Source organism: Erithacus rubecula (assembly GCF_903797595.1).
Source record: "Erithacus rubecula genome assembly, chromosome: 5".
Lineage (NCBI taxonomy): Eukaryota > Metazoa > Chordata > Aves > Passeriformes > Muscicapidae > Erithacus > Erithacus rubecula.
In genome coordinates this window covers 47,413,897-47,433,727 of record NC_136687.1, presented here as the reverse complement: position 1 = coordinate 47,433,727, position 19,831 = coordinate 47,413,897, and the positions used below count along the sequence as shown (strand labels likewise).

Sequence of the window (19,831 nt, the reverse complement as noted above, 5' to 3'; positions counted from 1 at the left end):
CATGATTCAAGAACATAGAAAATTAATTTATGGTATATAAGGATATTTAACTACTCTGACTATTTTCCAGGGCACCAAGTTACTGTAAAATCAAGTAGGAAAGTCTGTCTGTGAGAAATAAAGGTAGAAGACAATTCAGAGACATTCTGTCCCCTTTGCTGCACAGGGCATCAGAGGGGATGACAAAAACAGTCCTTTCTTGCCTTATGACCTACATAAGGTATTACATTTTAAGATCCCTTCTGTTTTTTCCCCTGAGAGAGAGAGAGAGAGAGAGAGAGAGAGAGAGAGAGAGAGAGAGAGACTGCAAAGATCATGCCGAGCTGGGTAACAGGGGCAGATTGCAATCTGGTTACCACTGCAGTTCTGTGTTGTGCTCTCAGAGGCTGGAAAGTCCTTGACGTGCAGCAGTCCTGCCTCCAGTTTCACTGTGGTTTCTACAGCTGATGGAGGATTGTCTTGAACTTTTCTGATGTGATATGATACTAGAACATCATTGTTATTTATAGTGAATATAACACTACAGATGTGCTGGGAGCTTTGTAGTACAGAAGGGCTTACTGAGCGAGGGGTAAAATGAAAAGAATTCTTTTAAAGGTACCTTTTTGAAAAGTTAATTGTAGCATTGGTTGTGACATACTGTAGCACCAAACAGTCGTTTTTATTTTCAGATGACTTTGTGAAAGGTACATAGGAATTTTCTCCCTGCTGTTGAATGACAGAAATAGTCCAGCAGGGATTATCCTGCATCTCTGTACTGTTTAAGTCCAGATTTCCACGTGGAAACAGGAGGGAAGCATAAGAACCCTATGTCTTGTATTTTAGAAACTGCCACTTGTGAAATGCACATTACTACAGTTAACAGTAGGAGTTAACCAGAAGGAGTCATTAACCAGTCAGTGCAGTTAACCAGTAGGAGTGGGTAATGAGATGGTTTTTGCATGCCTGTTCCTTCTGGAACAACTTTTTCATAGTTGGGATTTTTTTTTTTTTGCTTTCAACAGTGAATAGGTAGGCAGGGAGGGCATGCATTGTGCATATGCAAAGTGTTTCAGCTGTGATGGAATGGGTTCAAGAGAGGGGTTAGCTGGAGTGAAGGAAGCTAGCAGAACTCAGTAATGTGGTGAAATCAAGGCAATCCCTCGCTATCAGCATTTTATCAACAATATAACCTTAAATATTCCGTTCATCACTGATTCATCACTTTAATGTTTATCGTGATCCTTTAGTACCTTGGTTGATTAGATCTATAAGCTGCTGTAATACAAAGAACTTGGCCCAAGGCAAATTACAAGAAAAATTAGAGGAGGAGGGGGAAAAGCCCAACATTGATAAAAGGGTTAATTAAGTGAATTGAAAGGGAAGGTAATGTTTGCTTTTTAAAAAGTGGGGTAATTTTATGTTCAGCATAATTTGAAAGTGGTGCATAACCCATAACTGCCTTGGAGTATTACTGCCTTGGAGTGAAGAAAGAAAATAAAGTTCTAAATAATATATGTAAAACAAATAACTTACCAGTATGGTATGCTATTAGTAATTTTAGATGTGTTTTTGAGGCATTGTTTTTTATTAAAAGCTGTTAAAAATGTATGGTGATTAGAAACTGTGGCAAGGGGGAAAAAAAAAGCTTTGTAGGCTTTCAGAGTTGGGTATATGAAAGAAAGCACACAGTTTATCATAGTTCTAATCCAGCAAAATCCTAGGTGGAAATTTATTGCACATCCTTGTGTACACTTAAGGGAGATATTTACTGGACTGGGTAGTTTGTATTGATGAAGTACACTGAACTAACAAAATGCCTATTAATATAGAATTCATTCACTGTAAAATCTCTACCTGAGGAGCAGTTGTAATGTGGCCAAAATGTTTTGTAACAATCATAATGTTTAAAAATAATTTTTAAAGTCTTTCCAAATTGAGCAAAACAATGCAGGGTTTTTAGTTTAATTTTCTGTATGTTTCTTAATGGGTAACAATGTTTATTGTGAATTCCATGTACTGCTTGAAACTTAAGGAGAGCCATGTGGAGTAAATGACCAGAATGTAGAACTGAGATCCATGTTTGAGGAAATAGATGAGGCTTTCCTTTAGCTTTTTTGGTCAGTACTTCTGCCATTTGCATGTCAAGTTGAATTGCAAAAGAAAGTGATGATTTGGTGCAGTTAGTTTGCCATTTGTATTTCATTAAGAAATGCATACGCATTTCTCCTATGTAAACTTGATTGTACTTAACTGACAGAAAATGCTGACCTGGAATCATTACTCATTCAATTTTAAAAATGGTAAGCAAACTATCCCACATTTTTAATATTTATTTACAGATCTGCAATTATGTTGGACCTGCAAAAGTGATTGTCCAGTTAGTAACTAATGGCAAATACGTCCACTTACACGCTCACAGCTTGGTGGGTAAATTCTGCGAGGACGGAGTGTGCACGGTGACTGCAGGACCCAAGGACATGGTTGTAGGGTGAGTCTGGGGACTCCTCTGGAAACTGAGCTGTGGGGGAAGCATCAACACTGTAAAAAGCAGTACAGAAATACCCCTAAGGGGCAGCTCTGTGCAGCACTCGTCTCCGTGCTCTGATCTCTGGGGTTTTTTGTGTCATAAATAGAAAATTTAATGGGGTTTTTGTTCACCTTTGTAGAATTTTCCAAGAGCTAGCTAAATAAATTTAAGTAACTATTTTTTTACTAAGAATTTGTACAGTTTTAATCTCTTGTTGTGCAGTCCAAATTTATATTGTAAATCCATTCTTTAAAATGCAAGTAGTTAAAATGCAAGAGAAGGGACTAAAATTAGTGTTCCCATTTTGTTATCTCTTTGATCAGTATTTTACTTTTATTGAAACCTGTCAATAAAAATGTAATGAAAAGCATTAAGAAAATCGGATTAGTAAATTTGAAATTAATGCAGGACAGGTATAAACTTGATAATAGTGCATAAATCAAACTTCTAAAGTTTGAAGCATAAAGATTGTAGTGACACTGTAGTTGGTCTGTTCTTGTTTAATTTGGAATAATTGTTTATATCGGTAAATGGAGCTGAAGCTCCCAACCATGTTTTGAGGCTTAGATCAGGTTTCATGCTGGCTGTGAGTTTTAGTTCTGTGATCTCAAGAATGTCTTTGTTGGTGAAGATGATGAAGTTTAAAAAGCTGAGAAGGTTGGGAGAGAGAGATTCTTTTAAACTGTAACTTTTGATGTCCAAGCCCAGTGCACTGACTTTACAGCACACAGCAATTTAAATAGCTTTATTTCAAATGCTCCTTTTCATCTTGAAAAGTTTGGCTCATTTTCTAACCTGTCTTGTTTTTCATCAGATGTTTAGAACCAGCTTTCCTGTCCTCACTTGACCCACATGAAAACTGAGTTATTGTCTTGTTTTCATACTTGCAGATCTAATTGATTTTTCAATGTGCCAGGAGATTTTTACAAAAACACACCTCGTATTATAGAAATTTTCATTCAAATAGATACCCAAAGTGTCTCTCAGAATGACCAGAGCCTTGCTTAAAACATTTTATTTGGAAAATATTGCACTGTCTTCAGCTTCTTAGCTTGCTCTCCGAATCATTTTCAACAGATGGTGTGTACTCTGAGCAGTTGCTCTGCTGAACAGACATACAGAATGATGTCATTGCCAAGACACAGCAAACACAGTGTGACTACCAGATTTTCCAATGTTTTGTAAATTGCTTTCCCAGTGGAAGTCTGCAACCTGGCAGATTACTACTTATGCCACAGGAAAGTGCACCCATATGATCACTGTCATATAACAGTGCACGTTTAACACGTTTTGTGATCTTGACTGAATTTTTCTCGATGGAACATTCTCCCTCAAACACTAATAGTGCCTAAGCAGAGTAGTGCCTGTAGAGTCCTTTTGTAGGCTTGGGTTGTGTAGCTGCCTCTGGTAAGAGAAAGGCTGCCTGCTGCAGGTCTGGCCTAAAGCATTAAGAAAATACTTACCCAGATCAAAATTTGGCAGATTTGCAAATCTTGGAATACTTCATGTCACGAAGAAGAAAGTGTTTGAGACTCTGGAAACGCGCATGATAGATGCTTGCAAGAAGGGATACAACCCAGGGCTCCTGGTGCATCCGGAACTCAGCTATCTGCAGGCAGAAGGATGCGGAGACAGGCAGCTAACTGGTACGTGGAAATGATGGCATGGTTTTTACTGGCCTTTTACTAAAACCAAGCTGGGCTTCTGAAAACATAGATTCCTAGCTAGAAAAAGACCTGGTGTAGGACAGCAGCCAACGTCTGTGTGCTTTTAAGAGATGGTGCGTTGTTACCGTGTTTTAGGAAATCTGAAATGAGTCTGCTGCCACCACATACATGAGAATGGAGAAACTTCCTTCCACAGCTGCCTGTACCAACCTCTGCACCTGTATTCCATTGCTCTTATGCTGTTTAACAAGCTCTCAAATAGAGTAATTTTGCATTATAGCAGCAGAATGTGATATCCTTAATTAACTTAGGGACCTCCTTTTGAGAACGCTGTTTCATTCAGCTGCATTTCACCCATTCCACTGTAAAACCTGTGGTCTGTGTTGCTTTCAGGTACTGTATAAAGGAGCCAGCTGTCTTTTCCTCACTCTTAATACCAGGAATTCTGGTGTCCTTAGTGGTGGCCTTCATCCTTTTCACAACCTTTATAAACTGGGAGCAGAAAATAGTAATTTTCTGTCTTTTAATTATATAACTTAAATAAGATCTGATGCACAAACTGCAAGATGAACACAGTATAATTTGAAGAGCTGCTCCACTCTGCTTGGAAAGGGAAAACCCAACGGGTGTCAAACGTAAAAGAAGACCTTTCCTCACTATCCTTGCCTTTGGATGTTTGCTCTCTCTGTTTTGTTAAGCATGCCCTATCTGTTGCATTAACTCCTCTGTCTGTCAATTGCAGAACGGGAGAGGGAAATCATCCGGCAGGCAGCCATCCAGCAGACCAAGGAGATGGATCTCAGCGTGGTGCGGCTCATGTTCACAGCCTTTCTCCCCGACAGCAACGGCAGCTTCACACGGAAACTGGATCCCGTTATATCCGATGCAATATATGACAGCAGTAAGTGCATTTGGCTTTCATTTCTTTGTTAATAAGAGGCAGGCTTCTCTACACACAGAAGTGACAGGTAGATATTGCTGTACATGGACTCATCTAGCCTGCCTGCCCAGTATTTAATGGATAACAAGTAAGTAGCCCATGGATAATTAGCCCCATGTCTGTTCAAGTGCATACAGTATCATTCTGGCTTTAATAGATGGTGATGTAAGACATAGAGGAAGATTTTATTTTGCTGTTCACATGTTTAATACTGCTACTTTTATTATGAGGATTTTTTTAAGTTCTTATGTCCAGAAGAAGGGCTTGAATTTTGAAGAATTTTCAGTTGCTTTCTGTGACAAAGCATTTGTTACACGAGATGTGAGGGGGAAAAATTACTTTGCTTCTATCTTAGCTGAGAATTTGACACTTTTCAGTTTTGCAGACCATCTGCTTGTCTGTATTTTAAAAGATAACACAACCAGAGTTCTCAATCAAGTTCCTTTATATCTGTCAGTATTTTTTAGAGCATTCCTCTATTTGTCTTTTTTCTAAGAGAATTTTTTCACTTCATATACTGACTCATCTTACTTGAACCCTTTCTGCTGCCTGAGTTTTCCTTCCTGAGGCTGTGGATTCCCATGTTCTTGATAGTCATTCTGCAATGACTCAGAAAAAGTACCTTTTTTTTTCCTTTGTGCATCAGTCATGTCTATATTATTGCTTTTTAAGGGCAAAGTCTAGATCAAAAGGTATTAAATGCAACTGTTCTTCTATAGTCTGTGCCTTGCTGTTAATTGGGAAATGTAATGAGGTAAAAAATTTTGTCCTAAAATAAGGAGTCAAACAAAGGGGACATATTTTGTATGCATGTTTATGCTGTTGTAAGTTCTACACAGATGTTAGTCACTAGTTTCTGATCTCCCATGGTGAATTCTTGATTGCTAATTTCAGAAGATTTTTCTTGGGTTTTGCTTGGGTTTTTTTTTTTTTTTTGAATACTTCATTGGCATCATTCAAGCCTTCACAGAACAGACATAACTTGTGATAGCATAACTTGCCTGTCACAGCTGCTTTCACATAGCAGTTATTGAGGACCAATAGTTGTCTATTGATGACTCTACTAGGATCTGTGGAAGTGGGCTTTTTTAACACTGTCCAGTACACTGGCCAAAAACTGGCATGCTTTCAAGTAAGCCACAGTGTAAAGAAAAGCACTCTAGACAGTGAGAAACGGGAAACAGCTCTCAAGAGGTCTGTCAGAAAGCAGGGAGGAAAAAATTAAATTCCCTTGCACAGCCCTGTTGTCATAAAACGAGTACTAGTGCAGGGTGCTGGATGCAGCTCACTGCTGAGAATTGCTGGTGCAGTAATTCTGCAGCAATGGCTGGGACCTTATTTTTTAGTTCACAGTTCAGTCAAAGCTTAGAAGATACGAGATTGTCTTTCAGATGAAAAGCTCTTGATGTATTCATGTTTAATAAAACACAGACAAATTCAGGTAGATTGAATTGGAAGCTTGTCTTTCTATTGCATTTCTGTGTGTTGTGCTAGGTTGGTTTTTTTAAATCTAAATCTGTTACAAAAGTGGGGTTTTTTTCATCTTCTCTTTTAATAGAAGCTCCCAATGCCTCCAACCTAAAAATTGTAAGAATGGACAGAACAGCAGGGTGTGTGACAGGAGGGGAAGAGATTTACCTGCTCTGTGACAAGGTTCAGAAAGGTAAGAGCCATGAGTATTCAAAGGCACACCAAAGTGTTCATCTGGAGCACACACAAAGCCTGCTCTGCTGTCTTTAGTGTTATCCCACTCCAATAGTGCAGTGGGATTTGTAAGCACTTAGCCTTTCAGGAAGTCAAGGCAGCAGTCAAGAGATTTACTAAATCAAAATAATTTATTGCAAAGCAAATTCAACTTCTCTTGCCTCCACAGAGACCATGTATGTGATCATCTTTGTTTTTCTCAAGTTTCTGCCCTTGCCCATGTTCATGAAATTTTGGAGGCTGGTGGGTACTGGATGAATTTTGACTCCATTAACTTCATTTTTTTGTATACACTTATGGTAGAGGTTGCTTAGTGTAAACAGATTAAGGTTAATTTTAAATTTCTGCTCATGGCTTTGAATGTGTGCAAATTCAGCAGTGTGGATTATGATACTTTGGTTTTTTATTGGAAGGCAATGGTTAAATATGGTTGATCATACTTGGGCTAAGTAAAAAGAAAAAAAGATGGGAGTGAGGGAGATCTTTGTATTTTTTAGCTACAGGTAGCAGTTGAGATACCCTGGTGTAGATTACATGGTAGAGTGGATGTTGCCCACATGGTGAGCCCTGTTCTCTTGTGTTTGGAATCAGTCCCTGCTCATGTTGTTAAAACCACAAGTGACATTTTCTGTTAGTGCTGGCTGTCCTTTTCCCTCTCTCTTTCTTGTAAATGCCCTTCTGCCACTTAGGGAAGAAAGAAAGCTTTGGGGGCATTTAGGGACTTTGCAAGAACTATTTTCCTTTAATAGTGCATCTACCCTCTGCCATCAGAAGGGCTGAGACAAAACGTAACTCTTACGCACAAAATAAATAAATAAATGTCTGACTCAGTGGAAGCCCTGAGGTGGGGTTTCCCCTCAGCCACACTGGGGTTTCCCCTGACCTCACTGCCTTCAGAAACCTCCTGCCTGGAGGAACTTGAGCTTGCAGGACAGCAGGACTGGAAGTGGTGGTTCACAGTCTTGAGACTAGCAGGTGGGGCACCAGGGGAAGCAGTCTGTCTGCTATAGAAGCCTGTCCTGCATCAGTCACCCTAAGAGACAATTGCCTTTTTCTAGCTTTTTCTCACTGGGAGTGCTGTGGAAGGAATTTACTAGTTGGATGCTTTTCCTAAAAATATAAATAAATAAATACAAAGAGAATGAAAGAAAAATTGTTTAGAGGAGCAGAAGCCAAATGCCATGTTTGTGCCATTTGGGGAGTGAGGGATCCCTGCTGACACCCTGCTTGCTCACACCCCCAACATCTCTGAGCTGCAGCTCCACCGTGGCACTCTGCCAGCAGCAAGCGGAACTTGAACTGTGGCACTTCAGGTTTTGCTACAGTTTTTTGAACTGAAACTGTTGGAGGAGAGAGGGTGGTTTCTACATTTCATGCTTTGAGTTCTCCCCTCCTTACATGTTTGTTCCAAATAAGGCTCCTCTGGAATGTTTTATAACCGTAGAATAGGAAGATGATGTGAACCTAGTTCTCTTTTTACAGCTCAGTAAATAGCAACTTCAGTGAAGCCATTAGGATTAGGCTGATGTAAACTTGATGTTTTAAATGGGTTATTTCTGCTGTTTTCATAAAACAGATAAAGGTAATTGATTTATTGTGCAGTACTTTCATCCAGCCAAAAAGTGACCTTGTTGATTTTTATCTGAAATAACCATAGCCAAAGGTTAAACAAATTCACAGACATCCCAGAGTGTTTCTTTCATTCTTTGCAGATGATATTCAAATACGTTTCTATGAAGAGGATGAGAATGGTGGTATGTGGGAAGGCTTTGGAGATTTTTCTCCTACAGATGTACATAGACAGGTAAGTAACAGAGTGTTGGTCCATTCTCAATGATTCTCCCATCTCTGTAAGCTAGGGTTATATTATAGTTTGTAAATTATGTAAAAGCATCTGTATCCTATAGTGACCTCCTCTTTGGTTTATTGCTTCCTAATAAAAATAAAAATTTAACAGTTCTTTAAAGACATCTGTTAGGTAACTAGGAATACAGTGCAAGGAAATTAGGAGAAAGATCCATGGCTTTAACATGCACCCCCTGTAAATTTGGGTAGAATATATAAACAGCTCTGAGAGCTCCTGTGAACACACTGAGAAAGCCACAGAGGAGACGCTAAAGGATGAAGGGACAAACAGTGCAGTACTGACATGTGGGATGTGGTAGCACTTAGCATGGCAGTTCTGCCTTTCCCAAAAGGCTTTAGGAGTCAAACTCAGAAGTGAAACTAAAAAGTGAATACATTGTTGTAACAGTCCTTTGCTCTGAAATTTTGCCTCCCAAGCCCTAAACCAACACCTTCAAAACAGCACAAATGTAAAAGCCAAGTTGTCAAAAGCTGTGCTCTGTGATAGATATGTTTATCTTTGTTTCTTTCACAGTTTGCTATTGTGTTCAAAACACCCAAGTACCGAGATGTCAATATCACAAAGCCAGCATCTGTATTTGTACAACTGCGTAGGAAATCTGATCTAGAAACAAGCGAACCAAAGCCTTTTCTCTACTATCCAGAAATCAAAGGTAACTTATTAAACTCATTTATAGATGGGGAATGGATTGGGAAAGGTCCCTGGGAATGTTTTTAATAAGATAGAACTGGGGTGAGGAAGTTTTGGTTTTAGCCATTATTTTTAGAAAATATATTTGCCTCATTGTTTTGGGCAGAGTCAATATGCAGCATGGTAGGTTTATAATGGGTTTTTGTAGGTGGTGGTGTAGGACTGGTAGGCAGTAAATCCATGCGTCTTTTCCGAGTGAGGCTTGTTCCTTGCAGATTCCCTATATGCACACATGCCTTTCCATACAGTAGATGGCACTCTTCCTCTGAGTTTTTGCCAGATAATACCTGAAGAGATTTTACTGTCAGTACTTTCAGATGAAACCCTAAACCAAAACCTGTTTGGTGCCTGGTGGAAAAGGTACTTATTTAGCCTCCTCACCTTTTACCATCGTGCCAATGTCACTGATGTTTCTGAATTTTTCAATTACCTGTAATGGTTAAGTAAGCCCAGGCCATTTCTTCTGAGAGCAGGAAAAGTGCTTTTTCAGTCTCTTGTTTAAACTCTGAGCTGCTTAGCAGAAGTAGAATAGTTGGTGGACCTGCTTTTAAATTATTAGTGAAAAGAAGTTTAATCAGCAGATCTGTGCCCTTTGAAGTCTGCATTTGAAATGTTTGACAGGAATGGCATTGGCAGTCATGGTTTTAAATACCAATAATGTTGATGATATGGAAATGCCTCAAGGCCCAAGTCATAATTGGTGTTTCATTGTATCAAGATTATCTTTCTGCTTAGTAATTTACCTGCCTGCCGGTTACACTACTGAATTCTAATCTTGAATGTTTTCTGTGCCTAAGGTAGAGCTGTGTTGAAATCAATTCCCTGTCAAAGTCTCTAAAATAAATGTACATTAGTGGTGAGAGACTCAGGACAGCTGAGGAGAGAGTGGTGGTGATCCAAATGAGCCTGCTTCACAACTGTTAGAACAAAATAGCAGAAAGCATGAATTCACAAAAGCTTCCAGAGTTGCCAGAGGATTTCTTCTTGGTAATGATTTCAGGAACCTCTTGCACAGGTGTTAAGGGAGGTGTTCAGCTGCAGAGCAAAGTTGCCAGATTTGAAGCCAACCTCTTTTATGGGCCTCTTAATCAAGTAAAATTAATTCAACATTATGTGCATTTTCAGATCCCCTATACAACCTTATCATGAAATTACCATTTAGGAACTATATTTTTCCCTTGTTGCAAATGTTCCCACAAACTTAGACACATGTATGTGGATTTTTTGTGTTTCTCTGACTAGATTGCTCTCTAGAGTTTTCTCTCCTCGTCAGTGTGAGTATAGCTGCTGTGTGCATGCATACATACTTACACATCGTGTACTGGAAACAATGCACGTGGTTTTGTCAGTGTGCTGTCTCATGTATTCAGCTGTCTCATCTGATGCACTGACTGATGTGCCTGTGCATGAAATTTCTTTTTGTCATATGGCTGTTGAAAACTACTAGATGGTTTAATAAACAAATGATATTTTTTTTCTCTTCTCAACTGGATTTTAACCCATGCAATGTTTGTATCCGTATTTTTGTAGCTCCTGTGGTGACATTTTCACTTTCCCCAGTCATTGGGATAGTCCTTTTAAATCTTAAATTTTTGCTTTCCAGTGGGACTAAGTCTTATTTTGTACTTACACTATAAAATAAGTTTAGGCTTTTTTTTACTCCTGCTACTCAGCATGGTGTGACAGCAATATGTCCCTGCCTGAAAATAAGTTGTCTTTGTTCTAATGGCTGTTACAGTATTTTACAAAAATCATTTCAAGTAAGCATGGTTTTCACCATTTCTTGTCATCCCTTAAAAATAGTTCAAAGGGCACTGCAGGCACTCTGCACTGTTGAAACTCAAAAGTGCTTTGTGACCCTGTGATAAGGCTCCATTTCTGAAATAGATTTGCTTAAAAGAAGAGCCTGTGCTTATATTCCCCAAAGGCAAATTTTCTTCAACAAATTTGAGGTTTGGAGTACCTGTGCTGATTCATGACCTGGCTTAGACATTGAAGAATTTTGGGTCCACTGATCTCCAGGGCTCTAGTACACGGGACACTTTTGAAGGAAGCTCTGAGCCCCCTCAAGGCATCTCTGCACGTGTCCCTGAGTCACAAGGCAGTGACACAGCTGAAGAGACCCAGCAGGCCCCAAGTGATGCTGCTGGGGACTTGGCACTGGCTTGTTTCTCAGAGGAATTCTCTCAGCTCCAATATATACAAAGATTTTCTGCTATTTGGAGCTTGAGGAAAGTTGACTCTTCTACCACACTCTGCATTTTCCTTTATAAACGAGTAAGTGCAGTGATGCTTCCTGTATGCACACGCTGTGCAGTGCCTGCCACCAGCAGGACTGACTCCCTGCTCTGTGTGTTCCTCCCATCCCAGATAAAGAAGAAGTGCAGAGGAAGCGGCAGAAGCTGATGCCGAACTTCTCCGATGGCTATGGGGGAGGCAGTGGCACCGGAGGCGGCGGCATGTACGGAGGGGCAGGGGGCAGCGCTGGCTCTGGTAAGGCAGCAGGTTTGGCCAGAGAGGGAAACGGGTTCTACCTTGAGAGCAGGGCAGATGTTTGTGCTGATTTTTAAAATGGAGAGAGGATTTCTTCTCCTAGGCTTACAAGATCTGACTCTGTTGCATTTATTCTACTGTTACTCAATTCAGTCAAGCATCTCCTTATTCTAAACACTTCAACATCTCATTTGCCTTCCCACTTTGGAAGCTTTGTTGCTTCCTAGGGCCTTGGAGGCACTGAAATTCATGAAATAGCTCAGTTAACTATCATTTTGGGTGTCTAAAATTAAACAGGTTCTGAATTGTTTCTTGAACTATAAGTGGAATTTGGCAAATTAACCCTTTTAATCCAAAGAACTGTTAAAAATTTTGAGATACTCTTAAGTAAATTTTCTACTGTGCTCTATCTGTTGAAGTCAGAGTATATCTGGTATGCAGGATCAGGAGAGCATTGCTTTGGTTCTTGCAGCAGAGCATTAAAAACCTGTAGGTCAGCAAATGTCACCTGAACCACAGCCTTTTGTTTAGAGCAGCAGTTTTCAAATTGCTACATGTGTTGCTGGCAGCACATGTACAGCATAACTCAAGAATAAAAATATATTGTATTACAAAGATGTAAAAGCACAGAGGCAGCTTGTGATGTCTCAGTTGAGTTTTAGAGGAAAGACATACTACGTTTGTGTTGTGATATGGATGTTGGGACAGAGAGTCCTAACCAACCATCTAGAATTTCTTTGGATTTTTGAAAGGGTAGGGGAGAGCTAACCTTTAGCCTGGAAAATTAATTGGATGGAATAAAGCAGAAAGTATGCAGAAAACAAAAAACTCAGTTCTTTAGGTTCAGTGTTCTTCTAGATGGTGTTCTCATTGTTTTAGGATGTAATTCTAATAATTCTTAATCTTTTTCCTTTCTTTAGGATTCAGTTTTCCTTCATATGGATACTCTGCTTTTGGAGGGATGCATTTCCATCCAGGCACAAAGTCCAATGCTGGCATGAAACATGGTAATAGCATAAATGTGTTTCTTCCAACAGTTGAATTGAGTTTGACCTTTATTTTCTTCTACAGTATTAGCCAAAGTGTTAGGCAGGTCTAGCTAAGCATGCTGTAGAGGGCCTCTTCTCAAATCTCTGACAGCAGAGGGGTTTGTGTAGCTTATACTACCCTGCTTCTCTATTTTCCTCTCCAAGAGTAGTTCCTTCTTACTGTTCACTCCTGAGAAGCAGTCACCAAAACCTCTCCACGTGCTTCTGTATTCAGTGTATTGTTTCAAGCAGTAGCTCTCTTGCTTGCTTGAATGTGCTGATTACAGATGACCCAAGTACTAAAACACAGAAAATATATCTTCCTTTGTTGCCACAGTCTGAAACTACCCCATAGCCCAGAGAAATCAATGGAAAAGATTAAGTTAATAATAAGGACACTCTTGGCTTCCTAAAATAGGAAGGTAATTTCAGATCATTACTCTGTAGATATTTCCAGAGTCTTGGGGATGAATTTGCTGTTAGGAAAAAAAAAAGTGTCTGAGTAATTCTGCTAGATTTTGTGTGAGTACTTCAGACTTACATTTTTGTACCATGAAAAGAGAGGTAAATCTGTTTTAGTATATAAAAGTTTATTTCTAAAGTAGAGGCTATCAAAAACTTATTATCACTTTAGAGCAAGTCACATCATTGTGTCTGTCCATGTGTGCTGACATCTGGAATATTATGATTCATGAGTTTAGTGCTAAGTTGTACATTGAAGTAAATTTTTGTGTTCATTTTTCAGAGTTTGGTTTTGTCTAGTTGAGTTTTATCATCTGTATTTTAAAAAGCAACAGTGCTGGACATTAATGATTCCATTTTTTGTTAGAAGGTCTATCAAATTGCATGGCTGAACAAGACAGAAAGAGCAGCGATAAACAAAGTGACCAATGGGACATGAAATGTGATGTGAAGGTGGAAACTGTGGAGAGGACTGAATGCAGAACATCTGCTGTTAATGAGAAAAAGGAGGATTCTGGTTTTTCCTGCAAGACTGAAGTAAGCAAAGCAGATTGCAGGTGGCAGGGTAAGTGATCAAGTAAATGTACTTAGGGTAAATCAAACTGCAGTACTGCAAAGCAAGCATTAAAGGTTTGGAAACTCCAAAAATGTCTGCTGTTTTCAGAACATGGAAATGCTCCTGAAGGAAACAGGAGGGATTCCATTCCCCAGGATCCAAGATCCCTCCCCATACCTAGTTCTGTAGATAACCTTCCACCTTTGTACTGCCACTGGACACTAGCTTGTCATGCAAGGAGATGAGACAGCTTTGCCTGCTGGGCATGTTTAACACTGCCTTTGAATGAACTGAGGAAGGAATGCTGCAAGCAGTGAAGGCACAGGGAATATTGCTTAGCAGTTGACCTGGCTTTTGATATTTGAGAGACTTCAGTGGATGAGTTAAGGGACGTCACTATGACTTGCAGTAGGTGTTCCCTGCAACACTGTTGAACTGTGTGCAAAGTAGCATTATAGGTTTGAATTTAAAATGTAAAGGTGCCTGTTACCATATACACAGTAAAATAACTGCAGTAGCAAAGTGTTACATGTCAAACTAAAGCCTAAAAATTTTTTGTTTTCTCACATATTTGTAGCTTTGTAGACCATTAATATGTGCTTATACAATTCCTGTGTATTTTTCCTACCCTTTCTCTTAGATTTTAGAGTAATAAGCTAACCTTCTAACACACTCCTGAAGTACTGTTTAGTCTTATTTTCAAGTAGAGGACCTGCAAGAACATTTTGTTTTCCAATCAGAATCTTAGAAGACATAACAAAAACTGGGGCAAAGAAGCCCAGGACAAATTCCAATGGGGCAGTATCTGGGGGAAAAAATTACCTAACCAACTGCTCTCCTAATTGGACAACATTTGTTAGATATGTTAACATTTGTTAGATAGGACAATTTGTTAAACTTACAAAAACTGTAGAAATCTGTTACTGAGTGTGCCCATAGCCCATAACTATGGACACACCTGGAAGATTCTCACAAAGAGCTGCTTTTTTATCTTACCATTTTAATACTGTTGCAAGGGGTTTTGTCTTTTTATTTCAGGCAACAAAATGAAAGGATGAGGAAGGCAAGGGTAGTCAACAGAACTGCTTTAGCAGCAGAGTTCTAAAATATATAAGGACTACAAATCACTCTTTCCTAGACAGCAAGACATGCATTTCCTGGATTGTTTTTTAAAGGATTTGAGTAATTATGCTTAGCATAAAATAAAAAAAAACAGTAGTAGGACTAGAGAGACATGGTGGTGGTAGTTTCAGCACAAAGGAATTTTCTGGTTCTGGTTTTTACCAAGTGCAACATGATCTAGACCACTTTTGTTATTCTCTGGATGAGGGAGAGAGCACATTACCTTGTGTGTGTCAGCCCTGTCTGACACTTGCTATTAACAGAACCAGAAACTGTGGCTTGGGAATCCAAAGTGGCACAGGAGATGGATGGGCTGTAGTTGTAAACACCTCCACAGTGTAGCTTCTTTGAGCTGAGAATGGATGGTGCTCTTGAGAAGAACTGAAGTAACTTGCTGTTTGCTGTTTTGCTTGTGATAAATCCCGTGACTGGTTCAGAGAACAAAATCTTGTGCTGATATGAAGTAATAATAATGTCAATTTTGTCCTGTCATGAAGCAGGGGTCTGAATTGTTTACCTCTTTTCCAAGCAATTAATGTTATAGGCAGGAAGTTGACTTTTTTTTTCTATTGTAATGGCACGAAAGGAGGCAATTTCTAACTCCAAAAAATTGGTGCAGAAGAACAGGCTCCATAAATTAGCTACTGCAGGCCAGATCATTTAGGTATTAGTCTAAAGATGCGTGTAATATTTTGAAGGGTATCTTTTCTGTGTGTTTGATATGGAAAGACAGGGAGTTTCAACATCGAGTTCTCTGACCTTTGGAAATGTGTATAATGAGAAAAGAATGAATTGCTTAACACCCTTTACCCTGAATATAGCACATTTAGTATTAAGAGATAAATAGCAATATATAAATCCATCAGCCCAAGCATATAAGTACAGCAGCCACAGGGAGGTACTGGCCAGAACAATGAGCTTCATGGATAGCTGAGTAAGTCTCTGCCTTACAGCAATGATGTGTTCATGTTCATCAGGGATCACTTCTGACCAGTCTGAATGCCTGGTTTTGTGTCGCTGGAAATCCTGGCTATTGTCTCCCCATGTGTGCTTTAAATGACACAGTCTATTGTACTCATTTGCACTTCGTAATTCCCAACCTTACAAGGTTTTACAGAAACATGAAACTGTTCAAAATACAGGCTGGTTTCAGATGATACTGTTTCACAGAATGACGCTGTATTTCAGAGCTCATCTGTTTTCATTTTCACTAGTTTCTTGCTGATACAGAACCACAAAAGTATTGACAGAGCAGCTAGAGTTACTTTTTTCCGCAAATGAGTTTCTTTTCTCCCTTTTCTCCCTTTTGCCTCCCCACCATGACAACTTCTGCTTTTTGAATTCTCAGTGGCTGTCCATTTTATAATTCTAAAATCAGGATACAAATACTAAGAATTGTAAAAAGTGAAATATTTTAAACAGAAGAACAGACTCTCTGTGCTGCTGCTGTAAAGCCGGCTAGACTGCATGATTTGAGTCAGAGAAGGAGTGCAAAGCACTGCATTTATTCAATAGCATTTTTCTGAGCTTCTCTGCAATATCTGTGGGGTCACTTAGGCTTCCTGTTCCACAGCTTCCTCAAGGCAAAACTACCTGCAAGTTCCAGATCCAAGTTCTGCTCCCTTTGTCTCACTGCACACATCTGCACATCAGTGCTGTTAATTCAGTGCAAGTCAATCCAGAGGGAGCTTCCAGATTTGGCTGTTCTCAGGGTTCCTGCTGCCTTAATGCTCAGCATGCCCCTAGTTTTCCTTCCCTGTGTCCTTACCTCTCAGAAGTAATTATCAACCATCTCAGTGAAGCAGTGAATAATGTCTGGTGGTCTGCACTTAGTATTTCTGTGACAGCACAAATGCCTGTCAGAAGTAGGTGGTGTTCCAAGGAAAACAGCTGAGCTGATGAAGAGGAAACTTTGTGTTGCAGATGCTCTGTTCCTGGAGAAGGCCATGCAGCTTGCCAGGCGCCACTGCAACGCTCTCTTCGATTACGCCGTAACCGGAGATGTGAAGATGCTGCTGGCAGCTCAGCGCCATCTCACCGCTGTCCAGGATGATAATGGGGACAAGTGAGTTAACCACACTGCACTTGCTGGGTTGAAACCCACGGGTTTGAGGGCAGAACGGTGTAGTCAATTTGTTCTTTCCCTCCTGGGTGCCAGCCAGTGATGGCAGCACTTCTTTCTGCTGTTTGGGATAGGTACAGCTGTGATTTAGACACTTCTGTTTCATTTGCAAAGTCATGTACACCATAAACTTCATTGATCCAGTACCTGTCAGGAAATAATCTGGTCATTGAGGGTATGTTGAGCATGTTGTGAGTTTGAGTTTCTTTGCCCTTTTTTACTCAAAGTCTTGACCAAGCGTGAATTGCTTGATTGCATCATGATACACACACAGTGTATGAGGGTCCTCAGCTCAGTGCTGAAGGAGAATGCCCTGCTTTTTATTCCATGCAAGTCTTTAAGCCTTCAGAGGATGCTTCAAGTAAGAAATTGACCAGGAGATGTAGAAACAAAAGCTGGAGGGTCCATATTGCATTTTTCCCACTGACACCAAGTTCTTTCCAGAGGACGTTACTTTGTTCTTGCATCTGTACTGTATTGTTGTCTTCCAAGGGATTGCACAGATGTTAGTGGTAGACTTAACTGCTGATATTTGCATATCAGTCCTTCAATAATGTGAGCTGGAGTGGAAATCCACTTTGTTCCTCTACAGCCACGCAGATTTCTCTGGAACTCAGAGTGAAGTACTGTGAGGAACTAATGATCAGTAGTTACTTAAAATGAAATTCAGCAGAAGTGACTCTGAACAAAGGCAAAGAGAATCTCTTGAATAAGCAATTGACACTATCACATCCTCACTTTTTTGCTGGCAGGCCCTGTGCAATCACCTACATTTCCTTAAATTGTAGTGTTTTGAACAGTAGAAGCCAGATAAGCCTCAAGGTGTCTAGCTAGAAGGAAATTGTCAAGTGACCTAGACCTGTATGCCACTGTTCAATTACCCTGAGAGAGGTTACCACTTTCACTCCATTTTCAGTGAAAACAGGTCTCAGACTACAGAGGGCTGCACAATCAGAGAAAGCCACTTTACTAGCTTTGCTTTCCAACTGGACACCTAATGTCTGCTTTGAGATAAGCAGGAATATGAAGAAGGTAGCAACAAAATCTGCAAGTGCTATGGATAGTACAGCTTCTGTGTTTAAAAAAATAAAGGGGAGAGTTAGAGGAGTATTGAGCAAGTAGGCCCTGCATTTAAATATCAAAACAGTGCTCCTCAGATTTGGACTTGCAGGGCATTTTAACTAAGTTAAAATACTTTTTAGAATGATGATTAATTGTTTTCTTGCTGGATCAGGAAGTGCCTGCAAGTATGTGAGGCTCAAATTCACATTGCCTTTCTCCTGAGATAGATTTATTCTGTGAGCATAATATACATCTCTATTACTGCACAACTTTTTAACAAAGGGAAACTTTGGTGATTGTCCAGCTCTCTTTAGGGGGGAAGAAAAAGGTCAGAATTAATAAATGTCCCTGATTTTCATTTTAATCATTAAAATTATATGGCAACAAGAAAGTTTCTGCTTAAGCATTTCGAAGAACTTTGCTGTCAACAATTTATGGCTTTGAGACAGAACCCAGCAGCCTGTGATTAGTGTATATTTACAGTGGACACTCAGTCACACTGGCTGTGACTATTTATACCAGTACCACTGCTCTGTAGGTATCTCATGGCTCTACAGTGGTGCTCACATGCATTTTTTCATGTAGCAATGTTTAAAAAATGGAACTGACCTTTGTGGTCTAGTCAGCAGCATCACATGTAATGGTAGGGTAAAATGAAAATACTTGCTGCTGAAAAAAGAACTAAAAGCAGTAGAAGAACAATTGTGTTTCTCTAGTGAAATTTGGACATAAGATGTCAGCATGATACAGAGCATAATAAAAAGCAGCTATTAGAGCAGATAAATCAATAAAAAACACCCTTTAAGAATGAGTTTAGTTTGTAAATTATCTTTTTCTCTTTTTAAAAGTATTTTCTGGTTTTGACTGCTTCCCATGTCATTTTCAGGATGACTTCTTGCCTTGAATGGCATGGAACTTCTTTTTTTGACAAAAGTGTATATCTCAGAGAGTTCAGGTACTTCTGGAGTGGCATAACAAACACACCAGATGTCTTGTGTTGATGTTTTGTGCCAGCAGCAACGTGCTAAAAAGATGAGTTTAGAAATTGGCCAGCATCTGCCAACGAAGCATTTGGCAGTATATGTTTCAAAACAAAGGGCATGATTTTCAAATGAAGTCCTAAGGTAGCAAGGCAAATGGAGCTCTGTGGGACAGAGGTGATGGGATTCACAACCTGCTTTTTCCTGGTGCCACGTTGCATGTCCAGTCACTCATGCTGGTGGTGAGGGACCTGCCTTTAGAGGAGCACACAGTAAGGGCCATTGCATTAACCCAGTAGAAGTAGTGTCTTGCTGTGCACTCATGTCTCAAAACAGGTGCTTTTTTGGCATGATGTCTCTGGCCACTGCTGCAAATCCTGTGGTTGTTAGTCACTAAGTCCTTAGTCATTTTTCTGTTTGAAAATGAAATAAAGAAATACCCACAGATCTGGGGAAACCCCCAAGGGAAAATCTGCTTTGGTAGCAGAGGGGCTTGTGGAAATTCTGCAGGAAGGTTTTGACAGTAAGAAGTGTTTATCTGCTGCATAATTCAAAACATGAAAAAACAGCAAACCAGCAGAGAATCTGAGGATTTCTGAAACAATTGTTTTGTGCCACATATTTTGTGT

General features: G+C 39.7%; 1 protein-coding gene across 5 annotated transcripts in view; it reads left to right on the top strand.

Annotated features, from left to right (window-relative positions):
- The window catches only part of NFKB1 (nuclear factor kappa B subunit 1), a 56,239-nt gene that overhangs the window by 26,654 nt on the left and 9,754 nt on the right, over positions 1-19,831 (top strand). For 3 of the 5 annotated variants that reach the window (XM_079307057.1, XM_079307055.1, XM_079307053.1), the window contains 10 exons: positions 2,322-2,470; positions 3,992-4,155; positions 4,919-5,077; positions 6,675-6,779; positions 8,533-8,624; positions 9,201-9,339; positions 11,748-11,870; positions 12,791-12,877; positions 13,728-13,925; positions 16,962-17,103. In XM_079307057.1, the coding sequence (XP_079163183.1) occupies positions 2,322-2,470; positions 3,992-4,155; positions 4,919-5,077; positions 6,675-6,779; positions 8,533-8,624; positions 9,201-9,339; positions 11,748-11,870; positions 12,791-12,877; positions 13,728-13,925; positions 16,962-17,103 (1,358 nt within the window). The remainder of the gene's footprint in view (positions 1-2,321; positions 2,471-3,991; positions 4,156-4,918; positions 5,078-6,674; positions 6,780-8,532; positions 8,625-9,200; positions 9,340-11,747; positions 11,871-12,790; positions 12,878-13,727; positions 13,926-16,961; positions 17,104-19,831) is intronic. The other 2 variants (XM_079307056.1, XM_079307054.1) reach the window with 1 other exon arrangement.